General features: G+C 44.5%; 1 protein-coding gene across 6 annotated transcripts in view; it reads right to left on the reverse strand.

Moving 5' to 3' along the window:
- Window positions 1–19976, reverse strand: part of EZH2 (enhancer of zeste 2 polycomb repressive complex 2 subunit) — a 65733-nt gene that overhangs the window by 6812 nt on the left and 38945 nt on the right. For all 6 annotated transcript variants that reach the window (XM_077777979.1, XM_077777977.1, XM_077777975.1 and 3 more), the window contains 10 exons: window positions 18932–19048; window positions 15666–15786; window positions 14457–14597; window positions 13506–13608; window positions 12629–12792; window positions 4474–4565; window positions 2935–3175; window positions 2204–2373; window positions 1734–1828; window positions 255–295 (listed from right to left, as the gene is read on the reverse strand). In XM_077777979.1, coding sequence (XP_077634105.1) covers window positions 255–295; window positions 1734–1828; window positions 2204–2373; window positions 2935–3175; window positions 4474–4565; window positions 12629–12792; window positions 13506–13608; window positions 14457–14597; window positions 15666–15786; window positions 18932–19048 — 1285 coding nt within the window. The remainder of the gene's footprint in view (window positions 1–254; window positions 296–1733; window positions 1829–2203; window positions 2374–2934; window positions 3176–4473; window positions 4566–12628; window positions 12793–13505; window positions 13609–14456; window positions 14598–15665; window positions 15787–18931; window positions 19049–19976) is intronic.

The following is a 19976-nucleotide window of genomic DNA, read 5'->3' on the forward strand; positions in this document are numbered from 1 at the left end:
TCCCAGAGTCCTCCCTGTCCCCTCCCAGCCCTACATCCGGAGTCGTCCTTTTCACGGACTGGCCCGCTCCCCTCCAGGCAGCCAGCTCTCCCCGCGGCACAGGACTGACTAGCAGCTAATCCAGACGTCCTCCACTGAAATGGGCTTAATGTAAGTCAATTCTATCAGAACATCCCCAACACTAACGCAGTTACTGGTCTGAAACAAACGAGACGTTTTTAAGTTAATTAGAAGTGGAACGGAAAAATGCTAACCCTTTTTCAGCTGTATCTTTCTGCAGTGGGCAGCCCACAACCTGCAAAACACAGAAAATCAAGGTCGTCTTTGTGAAGCCGGGGAGTAGTCGTGGCACAGATCCAACAGAAAGCCACTCCAACGGGTCAGGGCGGGCCAGGAACCCGAGTACGGCTGACCCTTGAACAACGCGGGGTTAGGGGCAAACCCCCACACCGTAAAAACTGTGCATCTACCTTTTGACTCCCCCGAAACATACCTACTATGTAGCCTGTGAACACCAAGCCTCACGGTAATAATCGGTTAATACGTGTTTCGTACATCACATGTATCATATGTGTACTGTGTTTTTACAATAAAGCTACAGGAAAGTGTGTTGAGAAAAATCATAAAACATTATTTACAGGACTGTACTTATCCCTACCACCCCTGCCCCCAACAGTTTTACAAACCCTGGCAGTTCAGACTTATGTTGTTCAAGGGTCGGCTGTAACCACGAGAGAAGAGACCACCCCCCTCCATGCCTCCCCCTCCTCAGTCAGGCAAGGCACAGTGGTTGGGCTCATTCAGATGTGGATGAACCTCAAATAGTACAGTTGATTTCAGGCATCTTTAATAATTCCATTGAGCTGTGTGATCAGAATTCAATAAACTTAAGCCTAAATTCCTGTGAGAAGAACTTCTAAGTTCTTCAGGTTCTAAATCAAGTGGACCCTGCCTTTCTTACAGAAAGGAGCGTGTATGCAATTTCCAAAGCATAGTCGTCCTTTACCCCACACCCAACCATGTTTCTCTCTCAAGAACGTGCGGAGGGGGAGGAAAGTAGGCCAAGGTGTCTGGCTCCACGCTAACAAATCAAGTCAGCCCCGGGGCGGCTCCAGTTGAGCATCCGACTCTTAGTTTTGGCTCAGGTCATGAGCTCACTCATGGCTTACCAGTTCGAGCCCCACATCAGGCTCCACACTGGCAACATGAAGCCCGCATGGGATTTTCTCTCTCTCTGCCCCTCGCCCACTTGCTCTCTTCCCCACCCACCNGGATCGAGCCCCGTGTTGGGCTGTGCTGACAGCTCAGAGCCTGGAGCCTGCCTCAGATTCTGTGTCTCCCTTTCTCTCTCTGCCCCTCCCCTGCCCACACATGTTCTCTCAAAAATAAACCTTAAAAATGAAAAAAATTTTTTTAAAAGAAGAGAAAGTCACAGCACACACGTAGAGAATTCAGGCTCCTAGAATAAAAACCAGCTCAGCGCCCCGCTCAGCACTCACACCCAGGAACACATCTTAGAGTGCATGCTCAATTGTCGATGGAGCCATCACTACAGAAGCTACCGTTACATTCTCCTAACACACTGACTCTGCTGTGGCTACTGTACTCGTAAGAGGTAAATACCAGCGACAGCCTAGGCCGACAAGACTACAGCTTCTGTCACAGAGCGAAGGCTGACCACTGCCCTCAGAAGCATCCAGGGAACCTGCCGGATGGGCCATGTGCCAACTTACCGGTGTTTCCTCTTCTTCTTCCTTGGAGGGGTATCAACATCCTCGGCCGGCACTGGAGCTATAATGCTCGATTCTTTGACACGGAACTCATACACCTGGCAGGAGGTGCAGGGCCGTGAGGACCATGTGTTTAGGCAAACCCGTGTGCGCCGCCTCCCCCATCCCAGAAGCCTGCCCACCTCTGCCTCTGCACTGCCAGGCACTGGGACAGACGCTGACCGACCCACACTCTGACCAAGGGTCGCAAGGTTCACCTACAGTCTTCCTCTCTCTCTAGATCCCCTACCTGAGATCTCAAAAGTCAGAAGAATCATTTTCTGTCCATTCCCGCTCAGTGAACAAAAGATTAATCTACTTTTCGGGAGATGAACAGGAGCTTAAGAATAACCAGGAATGTTCTTCTGTTTGGACAGGGACTACCTGTTTTCCCTCTGAAGTTCCTGAAACAGGGTTTTACTACATAGGCTTACCTGTCTACAAGTTTTGGTCCCGATGAGCCTGGCAATGGCACAGAAATTGTCATAATACGTGCCGATGAGGACCCGGAACATGGAGGCCTCGGCGCCACTCCACTCCACGTTCTCAGGAGGCTCAATGTTTGGCTTCATCTTTATTGGCGTCTGACACCGAGAATTCGCTTCTAGAAAACCAAAATTACCCACTGGTCAAAAAATGACAATTTGGGGCACCTGGGTGGCTCAGTGGGCTCAGCGTTCAACTCCTGATCTTGGCTCTGGTCAGGATCTCACAGTTCGTGGGATCGATACCCACATAGGGCTCTGCGATGACAGCGTGGAGCCTGCTTGGCATTTTCTCCCTCCCTCCCTCTCTGCCCCTCCTCCACGCTCTCAAAATAAACAAGGAAGGGAGAGAGAGGGGAAGAAAGAAAGAGTAAAACTCAAGTGTTGTGCTTAAAAAAAAAAAAGCAGGGAGTGAATCATCTCAAGAAGAAGGCTGGAAACCACCCCTAAGCCTCCCAGGGAGCACAGACTGGGACCCCTTTAACACAACCTTCTGGATGCGAGCAGGGGGGCCACCAGCGCTTGGCAGGCTGGTCGGTAAAGCCTGAAGCTCTGGATCTCGGGGTCACAGGTTCACACGCCCGTGGGTATAGAGCTTACTCAAAAAACTAATAAAATGAAAGCAAAGGATCTNTAGGGCTCTGCGAGCAGAGCGCCCTGCCCAGCGCCCCGCGTCTCACCGGAGGAGCTGGACGTCTCGTCCTTCTTCTCCTCCTCCTCCTTGTCGTTGTTCTCCCCGCCCGTCTCGGCCCCCGCCTCCCGGTCGCTGTCTGTGTCCTTGGACTCCAGCACATTGATGGTGGGGGTGCTGGGCCTGCTGCTGTTGTTGGGCAGCCTCCCCCTCCTGCGGCCTCCGGGTCGCTTCGGCGGCGTCTTTATCCGCTCGGCCGTGAGAGCGGCAGCAAACTCCTTCGCTCCTTCCTACGGATGCAAAGGCGCAAACACCACGGTAAACAGCTCCAACTCGGCGTGTAGAATGAGATAAAAAGACGCACAAATCAAGTCAGCCAATAAATTCCCACGATACCCACGTTCACCAATAATCATTTGCACATCCTGGCTTTCTGTCTGCTTTCGATAGTTTGAAAATTTCCGAAATATCAGTCTAGGTTCTGTCTGTGCTACAGGGTGTGAGAGCAGGCGAGGCCACTCTCCATGAACCTGTGAGCTGTGTTCTATTCATGGATTACAACAAAATATAAACAGGTAAGTCTCTTTAAACGTGAACCTTCATGAGAAGAATCGCACACCTAACGTGCATCCAGACCCCGACTTTCCTACTGCAGGGTCTCTTAGGTGCCTCTCTCTGGAGAGATTTCAGGAACACACAGAGAACACGAATCACAGAAGCATGCTGGGCTTTGTCGCATCCTGCCTTACTATTAAAAAGAACATCCCCCTTTTCCTGGGAGGGTTGCACGGCCCCCCAAAACCGTGAAAACAGTGCATTTAGCATCAGCAAGTCTGATAAGCCAGCCTCCAAGCGTATGCGACGACGGTATGATCGTGGATCACAGAGAGACACAGAAACATGTCAGATGAGCGCAGGAAAACCCCAGCTGCCACCAAATATTCTATAGCTGTGCTCCGGAATCCCACACAGTGGCAGCAGAAGGGAGAAGTTTGAGAGCAGCCAACAGATTTATACTTCTTTCTACGCAAACCAAACTGCTTAAAAATAGGATACCTTCTGCAGGTGCCATTCAATGAATCTTCTGTCCAAAATGCAACAGGCAATATATACCCATCTAGTTCCTAGGTAGCAATGGCTTGGTTCAAAGAGGGGAAGTGGTAAAAATAAGATAGTACCCNCTCCATCATTAAAAAAAAAAAAAATCTGTGGCGCCTGTCACCTCACCGCAACCACCATGGGTCTAGAACCCTGAGGAAGGCTTGGGAACCACCATGGACAATTATGAGCTTCTGGGGCTGAAGCAGCCACCTGTCCTTCTCACACTCATGACTCCGGCGGGTGTAAGAGTCCCTGATGCTAACAACTTTGCCAGGTTGAAGAGGTCAACACAGAGAGACCAAGAATACTATGAGATTCACAAAGGACCAGAATGTGCAGTAGGTGACCGTGAGGGAAGAAACGGCAATGGGGAGAGCCCCTGCCCACCACATGGCCAAGGTACAGGAGCAGGAGGGCCCACACTGGCCTCCCAGACCTCACCCCCGTCCCCTGGCAAGACTCCGGAGCGGGCAGCCCTCATGCTTACCAGGTGCTGGTAACACTGTGGTCCACATGGCTTGTTGTCCAGAGCCGTTTCTGTGTTCTTCCGCTTGTAAGTGTTGGGTGTTGCGTGAAAAGCTGCAAAATAAACAAAATATCCGAATAGGACTATAGTCACTCGTCATTTCCAGTTTCACTGGAAACAGTCAACTAGTACATTACAACCTTGCCAACATAGGGTTTCCATTACAGAACTTCCCTTCAAGCTCTTCTTGACTCATCTCAACGTATTTTCCCCGACTCTCCCCTGGCACACCACCAGTCCTCCCCACGAACCCATAACCAGGGAGGAAACAATAAATTCTGGAATGATTAGGGGTTTCCTCCTTTTCTCCTTGCAAGTATAATTGATGCACATAAACTCTTAACTCTGAACACGAATATTTGAGTCTTTAATTAGAAATAATGGATATACCCCTCTATGATGAAATCAGATTTCCTATTTTTACCAAAGATTTCTAGCATCTACAATTTCTTGATTTCTAAATAAAGGTCAGCAATCAGCGTCTCAAGTGGGACAAGAATGGGACAGCACTTGTTTAAAACTAGTTTTTTAAAATAGAGGGGGCGCCTGGGTGGCTTAGTCGGTTAAGCGTCCGACTTCGGCTCAGGTCGTGATCTCACGGTTTGTGGGTTCGAGCCCCACATCAGGCTCTGTGCTGACAGCTCCGAGCCTGGAGCCTGCTTCCAATTCTGTGTCTCTGTCTCTCACTCTGCCCTCCCCCACTCACGCTGTCTCTCTGTCTCTCAAAAATAAACATTTTAAAAAATCCTTTTAATAAGAAAACTAAAAAATACTATAAAAGAGGACGAGGCACCTGGGTGGCTCAATCAGTTAAGTGATTCTCAGCTTTGGCTTCAGGTCACAATTTCATTTTTGTGGGATTAAGCCCCGCATCGGACTCTGCACTGACAGCAGGGAGCCTGCTTCAGATTCTCTTTCACCCCTCTCAAAATAAACTTTAAAAAATATTTTTTAATAACAATAAAAAATAAAGAAGATACCCTCAGACTACTGAAGCTCCATCACTTTGGNCCTTCAGATTCTCTTTCACCCCTCTCAAAATAAACTTTAAAAAATAATATTTTTTAATAACAATAAAAAATAAAGAAGATACCCTCAGACTACTGAAGCTCCATCACTTTGGCTCAGACACAATTCAAGAACCTAGACATGACTTCTATAGGAAATACATGGCCACACAAAACAGGTTCTAGAAACAAAAGTGTTTGAAACTTAAAGTCCCCAAACAATGTGGTAACGAGATTCAGAGTACACCACACTGGCCAACTAACTGAGTGTGAATGCACGGCAGTGAGAAGGTGGGAGAGACCCTCGAGAAAGCCTGCTTCCAGCTACCAAGGCAAATGCTACAAATGCCCTGTTCAAATCACACAACACAAAAATGATCTAATTTGGATAAAAACAACTGACACAATCATGAAACAAACCATTTAAAAACCATCTGTAGAAAGCCATAATTCTATGCACAGAACTTAAACGGGAAAGATGAACTGACTGATGAGAGGAACAAGAAAAAGACAACAAAATGAGATCTTTGAAGTAGAAATTCAAGGCTCAAATTCTGTTTGAAGTGAGTTCGATTTCCCTGGAATGAGAGGGTGACACCATGACACATTTAGCACTGGGTTACATTTCTGACCAGGTGAGAACCCCGAAAATAAAAGTCAGAGCCTATGGAAGGTTAAGGTCACATCAGCAGCAAGGAACTGCATCCATCCAAGAAACAAGATCACCCTTAGCCAGAGCCAGCAGCACATACTGATATGTTTTTGGTAAAACTCATTTTTAGTCTGGATAGCTCCTCTGTTTAAAGACGATGTTCCTGATTTCACCTGAGCCCGTGGAAAACATAGAGGCCCGAACACAAGCGAGGACAGCAACCGCTGTGCGACCCGAGCTGGGGCTGCTGCAAGGGCTGCTCGTAAGTCACGTGTCGGCTCTACAGGAAAAACTAACACACTGATAGTCAAAGGTACTTTAATAATTGTTTAAAGTACCATTGTTAATTTCACATTGCGCTTAGCTCAAGAAAGAGAAGTATTCTCATTGTTAGACTTCCCTCGGCAGAATTTCAATCTTCCAATTATTTAAGGAAACTAAGTACACAAAGAACTCCCCCTTCTAGAAATGTCTGGACTACTTTAGATTTTCAGAGCACTTAATAGTTTCACATCAGCATCTTAAAGTACTAATATTTCAACTATGTTATTAAAATATATTTCAAGATAAATATAATATGAGGGGAAAAGATTATATAAAATAACCTAATCAGTAAAACTGTTAAAAGAAAATTCAAGCAGGGTACGTTTTCTAAAACTTGACAAAAAGAGAACAAGAAACGTTGAGGGCTTCTAGGGGTTTGGTTTGTTTTTTTTCAAAAGCAACCTATAAAATCTTGATGAAAAATCTCATCTAAAGGTTGTCAAGCAAAGATAAAAAGACTTGCAATATCCAGTTCCCACTCCTCCCTATACCTGTATTTGAGTAAACTGGCAGTTCTAAAAACCAGCTAAAAATCCCGAATAGCCCCTCAGAATCTTGTAAAGTCTTTCCACATGGAGCCGCACATGCAGAACTGGAGAACTCGAGGATTGCGGAGATGGACAAACCCTAGCAGTCACCTACTTCCAGTGGTGGTTTTACAGATTAGGAAATGGGACTAAATAATCCGCGTGGCAGGTTCGCGGGCAGGCGGCAGGTGAGCTGAGACCGGCACCCAGCACGCTGCGCCACGGGCAGGGAGAGACGCCTTCCCTGACCCCCACCCCGTTGCGACGTTCACTTCTACATACTTCAGCTCGTTGTCCTGTGATAATTATGACAAAACAACTGATCGCAGATTAGTACAAAGTGTCGCGTTTATACATTAACTTCTGCCCAAGTACTGATCTTGTCTGCTCTGATTAGAACTTGGCATTAAGGATTCTTTCTGAATATACTTACAGTTGGAATCCTATATATTCTCTGTCCACCAGAGCTCAGACTATTAAGAAGTACCCTACAAAATGACCATGTCAATGCTCAGAGCATGGGACAGTAGTAACAACAGCAGGCAGTGACGGCAGCCAACAGTAGACACTTCTGTGTTCGAAGCACACAAGAAATCCCCCAGGCGTCGGGATCCTCACCCCCAATTACAGATGAGGAAAATCAAGATGTAGGGATGGTAAGCCACTCCGTTAATTATATGGCAAGTATGAACTTCCTAGGTCTGTATTTTAATCATTACACATCTGAAATACTAAAAAAGAAAGTCAACCATCAACTACAAACTTTGGAACAGTTTCTGAAATTCTAACAATTAAAATGTTAAAAGATCTACAATTAGCATTAATACACATTCCAAAAAGCCTAGACTTTTACATAATATCAAAAGTGACAAACGGGTTTTATGCTTAAAACGGATTCCTCTGTAAGCCATTCAGAGAATAGAAAACCTAACAAAACATTTATTCCAGGCTTCTACTAGAACTTTGATCCTATTTAAGCACATGAAATTTCCCAACCTTAATTTCCCAGGCTGCCTGCCTTCCTGCCCTATCAGGAAATGTGTCACTTCTTTATACCCACCACAGTCCATTCAGGAGCTGACCCTGGTTCCTCTAGTAAGCGTCAAAGACAGACCAGGCAGCCAATTTTAGGCTGAAATTTTTATAAAGAAATGACATCAGGGCAGCTGGGGGTCTCAGTCAGTTAAGCGTCCGACTCTTGATTTCAGCTCAGGTCACAAACTTATGGTTCATGGGACTGAGCCCCATGATTCTCTCTCTCCCTCGCTCTCCTGCCCCTCCCCCATTCGCATGCACTCTCTCAAAAACTTTTTTGGGGCACCTGGGTCGCTCAGTCGGTTAAGTGTCCAGCTTCGGCTCAGCTCATAATCTCATGGTTTGTGGGTTCGAGCCCTGCGTCAGGCTCTGTGTTGACAGCTAGCTCAGAGCCTGGGGCCTGTTTCAGATTCTGTATCTCCCTCTCTCTCTCTGATCCTCCACTGCTCACGCTGACTTTCTCTCAGAAATAAATAAAACATTAAAAAAATTTTTTTAATAAACTTTTTTTCATAGTTTACTATCAAGTTGGTTTCCATAGAACACCCAGTGCTCATCCCCACAAGTGCCCTCCTCCATGCCCATGATTCCCCTCTCCCCACCCCCATCAGCCCTCAGTTTGTTCTCAGTATTCAAGAGTCTCTCATGGTTTGCCTAAACTTTTTTAAAAGGCAAGCAAGAAAGAAATTACAGGACGCCCAAGTTTGCAGAACAGCCCATTTCCAATTTACAAAATGGATCATGGCCTAAAAGTTATCTGGAATACAAAGTGGAATTTGTTCCCAAACCAAAACCATGTATCCTTAGAGGTTCATTCGAACATGTAAGTCCCTCTAATAAAAAAGACCCACGGTCAGACAGATACTCAGCTTCTGGTTCGGATGAACTGCAAATCCCCCTAACCATCGAAACTTCTTCCTTACAGACAAAAATGGTAGATACCCCAACATCTAAATCACAGATAAGGCCTGGAATCAGGTTACTGCACAGAAATAATTAAAATAGATGACATCCAAAAAGACCCTTCTACCCAGAAGTTAAAAATTCTCCCTTAAACAAGTTAAAAAGAAAACAGTCGGGGTGCCTGGGTGGCTTAGTCGGTTAAGCATCCGACTTTCGCTTAGGTCATGATCTCGCGGTTCGTGGGTTCNATAAATAAATAAATAAAAAGAAAACAGTCAACATTCCTTAAAATTCCTGAAGATGATAATGATCAAATATCAGCCTAAGAGAAGTTGAAACCGTGCTCTAGTAACAACTCTCTGGGTATTCACCACATAAAGCCAAAAATCAGACTCATAAAGAGAAAAATAGCAAAACTAATACAGTAGCTGATTCTGAGGGGGAAATACAGAAAACAGATTCTTAAAATAAAACAGACATCACTTAGGTGCATCAAGAAAAATGAAAGAAAGAAGAATCACTGAACACTCAGATCAACTTTATAAAAATAAATTTCAAAACGTGGGTATAACAGGTAATTTCCAAAACTGATCCAGATGCAACAGAAAATGTATCTGCTAGTACCAAAAGTATCTAACACTGCATTGTAGATATAAGCCAATGTAATCAGACACGGAAAGAAATTAGTCATAAAGACAAAATCTCAACAACTACAGACAGTCTACCTACAGAACTAGAAAACTCAAAAAAAAATCCACTGAGAAACTACTATAAACAAGGACAATTCCATAAGGTATCAAGGTATAAAACATGTAACATTTAGAGAGAAAAAGCCCAGCAACAACCCATTAACCTAGAACTCATCTTACGAAAGAATGTAGAAGAGCCACATGAGGAAAATTCGAGGTTATTAAAGGACACAGAAGGAAACCTGATCATAGGTTACACTTAATCCTCATTTTAAAATGTCAATTTCCCCTTAGGTAATTTATAAATTTGATGGAGTTCCAATGAAGATACTACCTACACTTTTTTTGTAATTAGACAAACTGATTCTAAAATTTACATTAAAGAACCAGAAGGAACAGGCAAGAGATCTCTGAATAAAGCCTCTTGGAAGAGAACACAGAAAAAGAGAGCCGAGCACACGTGGTAACAGGCACGGAGGGCGGCTGGCAGGGAAGGGGGCCTTTCCAGGAAATGGCATGGAAACCACTATGCAGCCTTGGGGGTGGGGAGAAGTAGATCCAAAACTCTATCAGAATCACTCACTTCCAAAGGATCAAAGAGTTAAATGCAAAAGAGCGAAGCCAAAACCAGCGGACCAGGTTAACCTACACTTATACAAACGCTGTGCAGGCATGGCCAAGGTCATTCACCGCGGCACTGTCACGGCGAAAGGCGCGACAGGACCCAAATGCTGAGTTGCACTGCCTCCTGGGATGGAAGGCTACGCGGCTCTCCAGACAGGAACTTCCTCTACACCATGAACTCAAAACAGGGAGAAGCCTCACGAGTATGGCACCTTGTGAGAAGGACGGTAGGGAAAAGAACATCTTTGCATTTTGCCAGAGGATACTACAGAAAGATACAGAAGAACTGAGGTTAGTGGTCTAAGGAGGAAGGTACAAACTCTATGCGTGGGGCACACATGGCAGGAAGAATCCACTGGACACCTTTTAATACATTTTTGAAACGTCTACCATATGTAGACATTTTTGTTTAAAAAATAGTAACTAAAAACAAGCCAGGTACTGTTCTAAGTATTTTACGCATCATAATAAAATTAATCTTCACAAGAGCTGGTGACGCGCTGTTATTCTATCATAGGCACAAAACGCTACGTTGAACATGCATCTAACGACGTACTGACCGGTTCCCTTTGCCCAGGAGACAGTCTGCGAGGTTTGGCCAAAGCTGGTGGGACGCAGCTTTGAGTCCCCACAGAATCCGTCCAGGCTGAATGACGGGGAGCCTGGCTCCAGTGCACGGAGAAGGGAAGGAAGGAAGGAAGAAGGGGCGCGGCAGCCAGGGACCCACCGCTCCGAGTGCCACGCGTGGCCAGCCCGCCAGCCCCCCGAAGCGAAGTCCACTACAATGTCCCCAGCTTGACAAGAGGGATTTATCAGGTTCAGGGTTCGTCTCAACTACTCAAATCTGAAGACCATGACGAAAAAGCTCCTGTAATCGTGTTCAGGAGCAGCAGCCTACTTCCTGGCTCACCTGCACCGAGACGGCACTGAAGTACTACGTCCACAGACTGGAGGCACCGGTTCCCGGACTCCCGCGTGGAGCTTCTGCTCCACTGTTCTGACACCTGGATGCAATTCACACTATTCTTCCTAAGAACCGGACAGAACTTTATAAACCGNGTGAAGTGCGCGACTCTTGGTCTCAGAGTCATGAGTTCAAGCCCCACACTGGGGGCAGAGATTACTTAAAAAATAAAATCTTTGGGGTGCCTGGGTGGCTCAGTCAGCTGAGTATCTGACTCTAGATTTCAGCTCCGGTCATGACGCTGGAATGGTGGGATGGAGCCTGCCTGAGGTTCTCTCTCTCCCTCTCACCCTCTCTAAGTAATAACAATAAAATCTTTAAAAAACAAAAAAATGAGAAGCACCTGGGACGCTCAGTCCATTGAGCGACCGATTTCACCTCAGATCATGATCTCGAGGTTTATAAGTTCAAGCCCCACTGGACTCGGCCCGTCAGCGCAGAGCCTGCTTCAGATCTTCCGTGTCTCTCTCTGCCCCTCCCCCACTTATGCTCAACAAATAATAAAACATTAAATAATATATATTTCTTTAAAAATTAAAACATTGTGGGGGGCGCCTGGGTGGCTTAGTCGGTTAAGCGTCTGACTTTCGCTTAGGTCATGATCTCGCGGTTTGTGGGTTCGAGCCCCGCGTCGGGCGCTGTGCTGACTGCCAGCTCAGAGCCTGGAGCCTGTTTCGGATTCTGTGTCTCCCTCTCTCTCTGACCCTCCCCTGCTCACGCTGTCTCTCTCTCTCTCCTAGAAATAAATAAAAAATATTAAAAAAAAAAATTAAAACATTGGGGAGAGACAGAGAACAAGCAAGAGGGGGAACAGAGGATCCAAAGCAGGCTTTGCGTGGACAACAGAAAGCCCGATGCAGGAGATCAAATTCATGAGCCGTGGGGGCATGACCTGAGCCCAAGTCAGACGCTTAACTGACTGAGCCGCCCAGGAGCCCATCACCTGCAGGTATTTTTAAAAGAAACTTACTCAGAGGATCAAATTTAAAAAAGACGGCAAACACTAAATAGACAAGAATACCTACAAACATCTCTTTTAGGCAATTTCTCATCCAACACAACGTGTTCAGCACTTCAGCAGTGCTGCCGCTTGAGCCCACGAGCCGGGTCACAGCCACAGCTTTGCGACACTCAGGAGCGAGGCGAGACCTACGGGAACCCCGCTGGCCCGTACTCTGCAGTGGGAGTACCGCGCCAGGTGGTCCAACTTCAAGACTGCACAGCAACCCTCAAGCAACAAACCACAGAACACCGACCCTCCGATCCCAGCACAGCTCTCAGTCTTGACCGCCAGGTGAAACGGTCAATTCTAGTTGCGATCAAGGACACCGCTTCCCGGCGCTGGGCCACAGGACCCACAACACACAGCAGGAAGGCGCGGCCGCACTTACGGTGCAGGAAGCAGTCGTACTTAAAGCAGCGCCGGCAGAAGAGTGTGTGGAAGGAGTGCAGGCTCTGCTCCCTCTGCACGGACTTGGCGTTCGGCCCGTCGATGTTCGGAGTGCACTCAGGAGGAAGAGCGCCCGGGAGCTGCTGCTCCGTCAGCTCCTTATACCTGCGGGGGGCCGCGGGCAAGGGAGGTGAGGGCGCGACCACAACCCCTTCCCTGAAAACCCAGTCTCCGCAGGGCCCCGCGTAGCCGTGGCGATGTTTGCCCATCATGCCCAAGCCACACACAAGGAAAGGTCTGACCCAAAACCATCTTAGTTAGATGAAGAGCCAATGAAATATTCTGCACAGTGTATCAAAAATCAAGTTCACGGGACGCCTTGGCGGTGCAGTCAGTTAAGCATCCGACTCTTGATTTTGGCTCAGATCATGATCTTAGTTTGTGGGTTCGAGTCCTACACTGGGCTCCACGCTTATGGCACAGAGCCTGCTTGGGATTCTGTCTCTCCTCTCTGCCCCTCCCTAGCCTGTGCTCTTGCTCACTCTCTCAAAATAAATACATAAACTTAAAAAAAAGTTTCAAGTTCACGGATGGGATTCAAACCATGAAAAATGTTACATATTCGTTAAAATAAACATCAACTACACTCTACAAGTGTCCTGAGAAATTCTCTCATGCATTACCGGAAACCAAGCGTGTGTGCGCATGCGCACTGCATCCACAGTCAACGCCGTGCAGGACAGCACCTCACACGGGTGTCAAGAAGCCCGTGGATCTGTGCACAGAGACTTGTCGGCTCCATGAGCTCGACACTGATGAACCAAAATGCTGGGCTACGTACCATACGGGGCCAGACTGCCTCAGAGAACAAATCTTACTTTTCCTTGAGTTCTTCTGCTGTGCCCTTATCTGGAAACATTGAGGAAATGGCTTCAAAAATTTTATCAGAAGGAAATTTCCGAGGCGGGCGGCTTTCTTTATCTATAGTGGGAAATAAGAAAGGGGAGAAAGATGAAAGAAAGCAAGTCTTTCGGTCTTTCATTTCCTCCACACAACTACATCTAACAGAGCTAATTCTCTATGAAAATCATCACCTCCGTGTTTCGCTTACTTCTGACACGTCACAGGCCTCCAGGGAGAGCAAGAGGCCACACGAACAGAACACTTAAAATCAAATACGTCAAGTTTTAGGCGCACCGGGAGGGAGAAGCCCCGGGTGCGAATCCCAGCTCTGCTACTGACTGGGTCTGTGGCCCTGCCCACAGACTTATTTCCCGGGCTCTGATTCTTCTTTGTAAAATCAAGGAGATGAACTACGTGACCACTGCCTGTTATGAAAACATTTTGCTTCTTTCAAATTGAAGTTTTCCCCCAATGTTCTTCTATGCTGTTTAACAACGAGCTCTGCCAAGTCTCGCCAGCTCTGGACTCTGGACTGGGCCACTCTGTTTGCCTGATAAGCCATAGTGTAGGGGCTAAAAGCAGGGGCATTCGGAGGGGTGACAGGCACAGGGTTCTGGGTTCCGCTTCTTCCTCCAAGAATGTAATCTTAAATATGTTACTTAACTGCACTAAGCCTTTTCTCTTCAACGATAAAATAGACATGATGAGGAAAGCCACATCTGGTGCACACAAAGTGACTGGTATACCACTTGTACGGTCAGTGATCAATATTAGAATAAGGGTTATGATGATTACCCAGCAAAATCCCCAAAACAGTACGTTCTTTTGTTAGCCACAGGAAATAAAGACAAGTACAGAATGAAATCTTACAAATAATCCTCTAAGATGCTGTCAGGGCCACACACAAACCTAATAAAGAGACATACCATCTCTGTTCTCCTCCAGATCTTTCTGTTTTTCTTCTCTTTCATCAGGATCATCTCCATCATCATCATCATCATCATCATTGTACTGACCCAGAGCATTCACCAACTCCACAAAAATTTCATCATTTATAAAACCACATTCTGAAATTCATCAAGTCAAATGTCAGAAATATACAGAGGAAAGTGGTCATGAGTTTATGTATGCCTTTTTCTAATGCGGAAGCATCAGCCAGAGCCTATTAATCAGCACTGGAACACTGCTCTTAAAATGAGGAGGGAGATCACCTTCAATATTGGCCTGAGGCAAAGTTAGGAAGAATTTATCTTCAACACCAGTCATTTTCTCTTTACCCACCCCCCAAGCCCAACACAAGTTTCCAGTGCCTGCTACTATAACCTAATTCTCTAGAAACGAACTGTGGCCTCAGTCTCCTCCCAACAACGCATCTGATAAGCCGTCGCTTTCCCCAGAAAAGAAGAGCGGTGATGATGTTACACATGCTACCCTCCTGCCAGACACTGACGGGGTCCCCTGGACACAAAACACGGAAGCTGTGATTGCAGGGACAGAAATGCAGAACTGCGGCAGCTAAGGGGGGCATCTATCTGAGCATAAGGCCTTCTGAAACCCACGTGTCACGTAAGCAGAGCCCCGGTCCTAGCTTTACTGTGAAGCAATCTTAAAATCTGCATACACTCAAACCATTTTATTTACTTTACATGTCACTAACATTATAATTTATGATATAACCAACTATGACCAACTATGCATCATTTTCAAGTAGCAAAAATGATTCAATTTAAAAGTAGGGAAAACAGGGGCGCCTGGGTGGCTTAGTCAGTTAAGCGTCCGACTTTCGCTTAGGTCATGATCTCGCGGTTCGTGGGTTCGAGCCCCACATCGGGCTCTGTGCTGACTGCCCAGCTCAGAGCCTGGAGCCTGTTTCAGTCTGTGACTCCCTCTTTCTCTGACCCTCCCCAGCTCATGCTGTCTCTCTCTCTCTCCTAGAAATAAAATAAAAAAACATTTAAAAAAAAAAATAAAAGTAGGGAGAACATTAAAATTTTTAGGCTTGTAAGCCCAAGCCAATCCAGCAATAAATTTACTTATAATATTCTAAAATATCTTTTTCATACCTGTGCTTAAAAACTCAAAATCTCTGTCAATTCTCTGGCCCCTTTTTCCAAGAGAACAAACAGGCGACTCACCTCTATCCCCATGTACTTTTCCATCATAATTTTTTATCAGCTCCTCGATGAACGTCCCGTCCTGGTCTAGGACTTCGTCCCCCATGTAAGGAATGTTGTGTAAGACCGTTTCATCTTCCACCTACAAATAAAAAACATATTTTAAAGCAGGCTTATCCTAAGTATTAGAACATTTTTTAAATCAATGTAGGGCACCTGGATGGCTCAGCAGGTTAAATGTCCTATGATCTCAGCTCAGGTCATGATTTCACAGTCTGTGGGTTCAAGCCCCACATCGGGCTCTGCACTTACTCTCAAAACATAAAATTAAAACTCAATGTAATGTAAAATACAATTTTTTAAAGTAAATGTCTTTACCCAGGTCTCCAGACTGAAACTAACGGACAACAAACTAAAGCTATAAAAAAATTAAAGACCCCTCCCACCAATAAGTATTATCTGAGAAAACTAACTATTCATAGCAGGGAGAAAAAATGTGAGAGAAAATACTCTATTTACCTAATCTAACATGTCCTCAATCATTAAAACTTACCATTATTTTATGCACCTCAAGAAAGGAAAAAGTATTCTACATTACACTATGACCCATTGATTTTAAGGCATACCCAGTGACTTAGAATCATTGAAATATGGCTTATTAAAACCACTTATAAACAGCCATAAAAGTAAAATAAGGATTTCAAAACTTCACTTGATGATCTAGTTATTCAGAAACCTTCAATATAATAAAATCTAGGGATACAAAATACAGTATCATAAAAAGTTTATGCCAAAAGGATTTACTCTTAAGAGCTGGAACAAGATATCTATCAAAAGCGATAATGCTAATCAAGATGACAGAAGAATTTCTATGAAGGTTTGGAAGACAACAGGGGAAAAATACCACGCTAACTTAGCAAGGAAGAAGCGATCCATGAAAAGTTGAGGGAGAAGGGAGAACTCCAGAACACCAGGGACTGGAAGCAGACATGTGTGGGAGGAAGAGAATTTTCAATAAAGAATAAAAAGACAGTAATTACAAAGACTAGAAGGTTCTGAAGTCCCTATTTAAAGAAAGTAGGACAGAGTAGTCTTAAGAAGGCTTTCAAACCGGGGGGTATTGGTTAACAACAGAATTTGAGAATGATAGTTCCGATCAACAGAACGGACCGGCTGAGGGGCCGGAGGGCGTGGCGGCTGGGGAGCGGTGCTGCAGGCTGGGTCCATGACCCACAGGGAAGAATGCACCAGGAAGAGGCCACAACACACTCGGGACGGCCAAGTAGCAGCGGGCGGGAAAAACAATCCCCAGGTAACAAAATTGGGCCAACTGCAAAGTTCAGAAAGACCAAAGAATCCTAGACAAATAGGGAAAGGAGAAATTGAGAAAGTACATAGGGGATGAAAAATTAAAATTCAGATTTTAATGTACTGATCTATCCAGATCCAAACTTACAGACAACTCAAGAGTCCACTTTTCACTAATCCCACTTACACTAGAAGCGTTAGGGGTTTTTTTGGATAAAAGCCAAAATTAAGCAACAAATTGCAATTTTGTCTTCCCAATTGTATTCCATGTAAACTTTGCTTGCCAAAACATATCCTAACCATAGAGTCTGACTTATTTGCCATGGTCAATAACCAGCAAAACCCATGGATAATCCTAAATAATTCTGACTTTAAATATTATAAGCTTTCAGAATTTCAGTCTTTGAGTATCTGAAACCTCCCTTCAGCTCTTGCAATAGCTCTTTTAATATTTTTAATGTTTATTTATTTTTGAGAGAGAGAGAGAGAAAGACAGAGCATAAGCAGGGGAGAGGCAGAGAGAGAGGGAGACACAGAATCTGAAGCAGGCTCCAGGCTCTGAGCTGTCAGCACAGAGCGCGGTGCAGGCGGGGCTCAAACCCAAGAACCCTGAGATCATGACCTGAGCCAAAGTCTGGCACTTAACTAACAGAGCCACCGAGGCGACCCTAGGATTCTTAAACTAAAGGTTTTTGCATAGAGCCTTAAACACACAAGTTCATGCAATTATAGAAAAGTATCTGAAGTTTGTCTTTAATCTCCCACTGTAAAATCTTTAACTTACTAAAGATTCTAGAAACATCTATTTTAAAAAAAAAAAAAAATCTAAGAGTGCCTGACTGCTCTACCTTGATCTCAGGGTTATGAGTTCAAACTCCACCTTGCCTATAGAGCCTACTTTAAAAACAAAAAAATTAGGGCACCTGGGTGATCTCGTGGTCAGTGGGTTCGAGCCGCACGTGGGGCTCTGTGCTGACAGCTCAGAGCCTGGAGCCTGCTTCATATTCTGTGTCTCCCTCGCTCTCTGCCCCTCCCCCACTCGCGCTCTGTCTCTCAAAAATAAACGTTAAAAAGATTTTTTCAACCAAAGAAATTAAAAACCAGTTAAGTAATTCCTAAAGTAGGCTCACCAAGGACTTGTATCAATACTTTTCCTTACTATTTTGTGTAACAAGTAAATAATAAAACTTTATTTTAATTTTTTTATAGTTTTTTTAATTTATTTTTGAGACAGAGAGACAGAGCATGAGCGGGGGAGGGGCAGAGAGGGAGGGAAACAGAATCTGAAATAGGCTCCAGGCTCTGAGCTGCCAGCACAGAACCCGATGTGGGGCTTGAACCCACAAACCGTGAGATCATGACCTGAGCTGAAGTCGGACACTTAACCGACTGAGCCACCCAGGCACCCCAATAAAACTATTTTTTATTTAACAATGTAAGTCAAGAATTCACACTCGAAATTTCTCTTTCATTCCACCCTCTTTCATCCTACGTCTATAAAGAATTAAATGCCAGCATTTCATTACAAAAGCTATTGGGCCAGTGTCATCTGTGGAAATATGCTTAAGTTTATGTTTTATAAGCCCCGAGAATATTTCATAACGTGCATTATCATTTTATAACACGCTCCCTAAAACTGTTCTCAATATAAAGTTCTCAATTAAAAAAAACTCAATATCAGACTGAAATTATAGAATACTGACGGACCCGTTCAAGGATAAGAACTAGAAACTTCCATCTTTTAAACGTTTTTAACCCCAGGTATGATTTCTGCTCAATACTTTTCCTTTGGAGAATATTTTAACTAGAAAAGACTAGAAAAAACACAACACCATAAAGGCTTAAAATGTATCAATTAAAAAAACAAAGTGTCATCATTTTGATAACTTTAACATCATTCTAGATTCACCTCAACAAGAAAAGTGTTTTATTTAAAATAAATGACTATCAAATAAACAGATGACACAGGATTTACATACCATAAAATTCTGCTGTAGGGGAGACCAAGAATACATTATGGGCACTGACGCGACTGCATTCAGAGTCTTTAATGGGATGATTTGTGTTGGAAAATCCAAGTCACTGGTCACTGAACACTAGAACAGAAAAAATAAAATTGACTCATAAGAATGAAAGGACAGCCTTGAGCTGTAGCCATCATACTCTAAAGGGGCACTGCCCACTTAAATCATTTTAAAAAGGAAATTCCTTTACCTAAGACAACAAAGTTCCTACAACCATGAAGGATCCTCTCCTTTTTACTCTTTTACGTAGGGTGAAAAAAACTGCTGGAGATTTTGCAAATTTCCAAAAGCCTCCAACCCTTCCCATACTTACCAACATCAGTCAGAATCAAAAACTGTATCTGTTAGCCTCAGGTCATCTGTTCCTTGCTTTCACTATAAATTTCCCAGCTTGATGCTTAGTTTCTTTTCCATCTCAACCACGGGGAATAATAATATATACACCAAATATGCGTCTTAAAAATCTCACTTAATAAGAACATGGAGGGGCACCTGGGTGGCTCAGTCAATTAAGCATCTGACTTTGGCTCGGGTCATGATCTCACGGTTTGTGGTTCGAGCCCACGTCGGGCTCTGTGCTGACTGCCAGCTCAGAGCCTGGAGCCTGCTTCAGATTCTGTGTCTCCCTCTCTCTCTCTGACCCTCTCCTGCTCATGCTGTCTCTATCTCTCTCTCAAAAATAAATAAAACGTTAAAAAAAAATTAAAAACAAATAAAAAATAAGAATATGGAAACTGTTAGGTTCACCTTATCTTTCTCTTCCCTTTATTAAAAAAAAACAAAAACAAAAACAAAAAACAAGCATCATTTGCTGATACTACCAGACGGAAAATAAACATAAAGGGTAAGAACAGATCTAAATTTCAATCACAACAAACAGTCTTATCAATTCTGCAAAACTATAATCTCAAAATTAGTAACCATAATAGTTAATATTAGGCACTTTCTACATGCAAGGCACTATTTTAAACACATTACATGTCTTATCATATTTTGTCCT

This window comes from Crocuta crocuta, unplaced genomic scaffold, assembly GCF_008692635.1.
Source record: "Crocuta crocuta isolate KB4526 unplaced genomic scaffold, BGI_CrCroc_1.0 scaffold128, whole genome shotgun sequence".
NCBI lineage: Eukaryota > Metazoa > Chordata > Mammalia > Carnivora > Hyaenidae > Crocuta > Crocuta crocuta.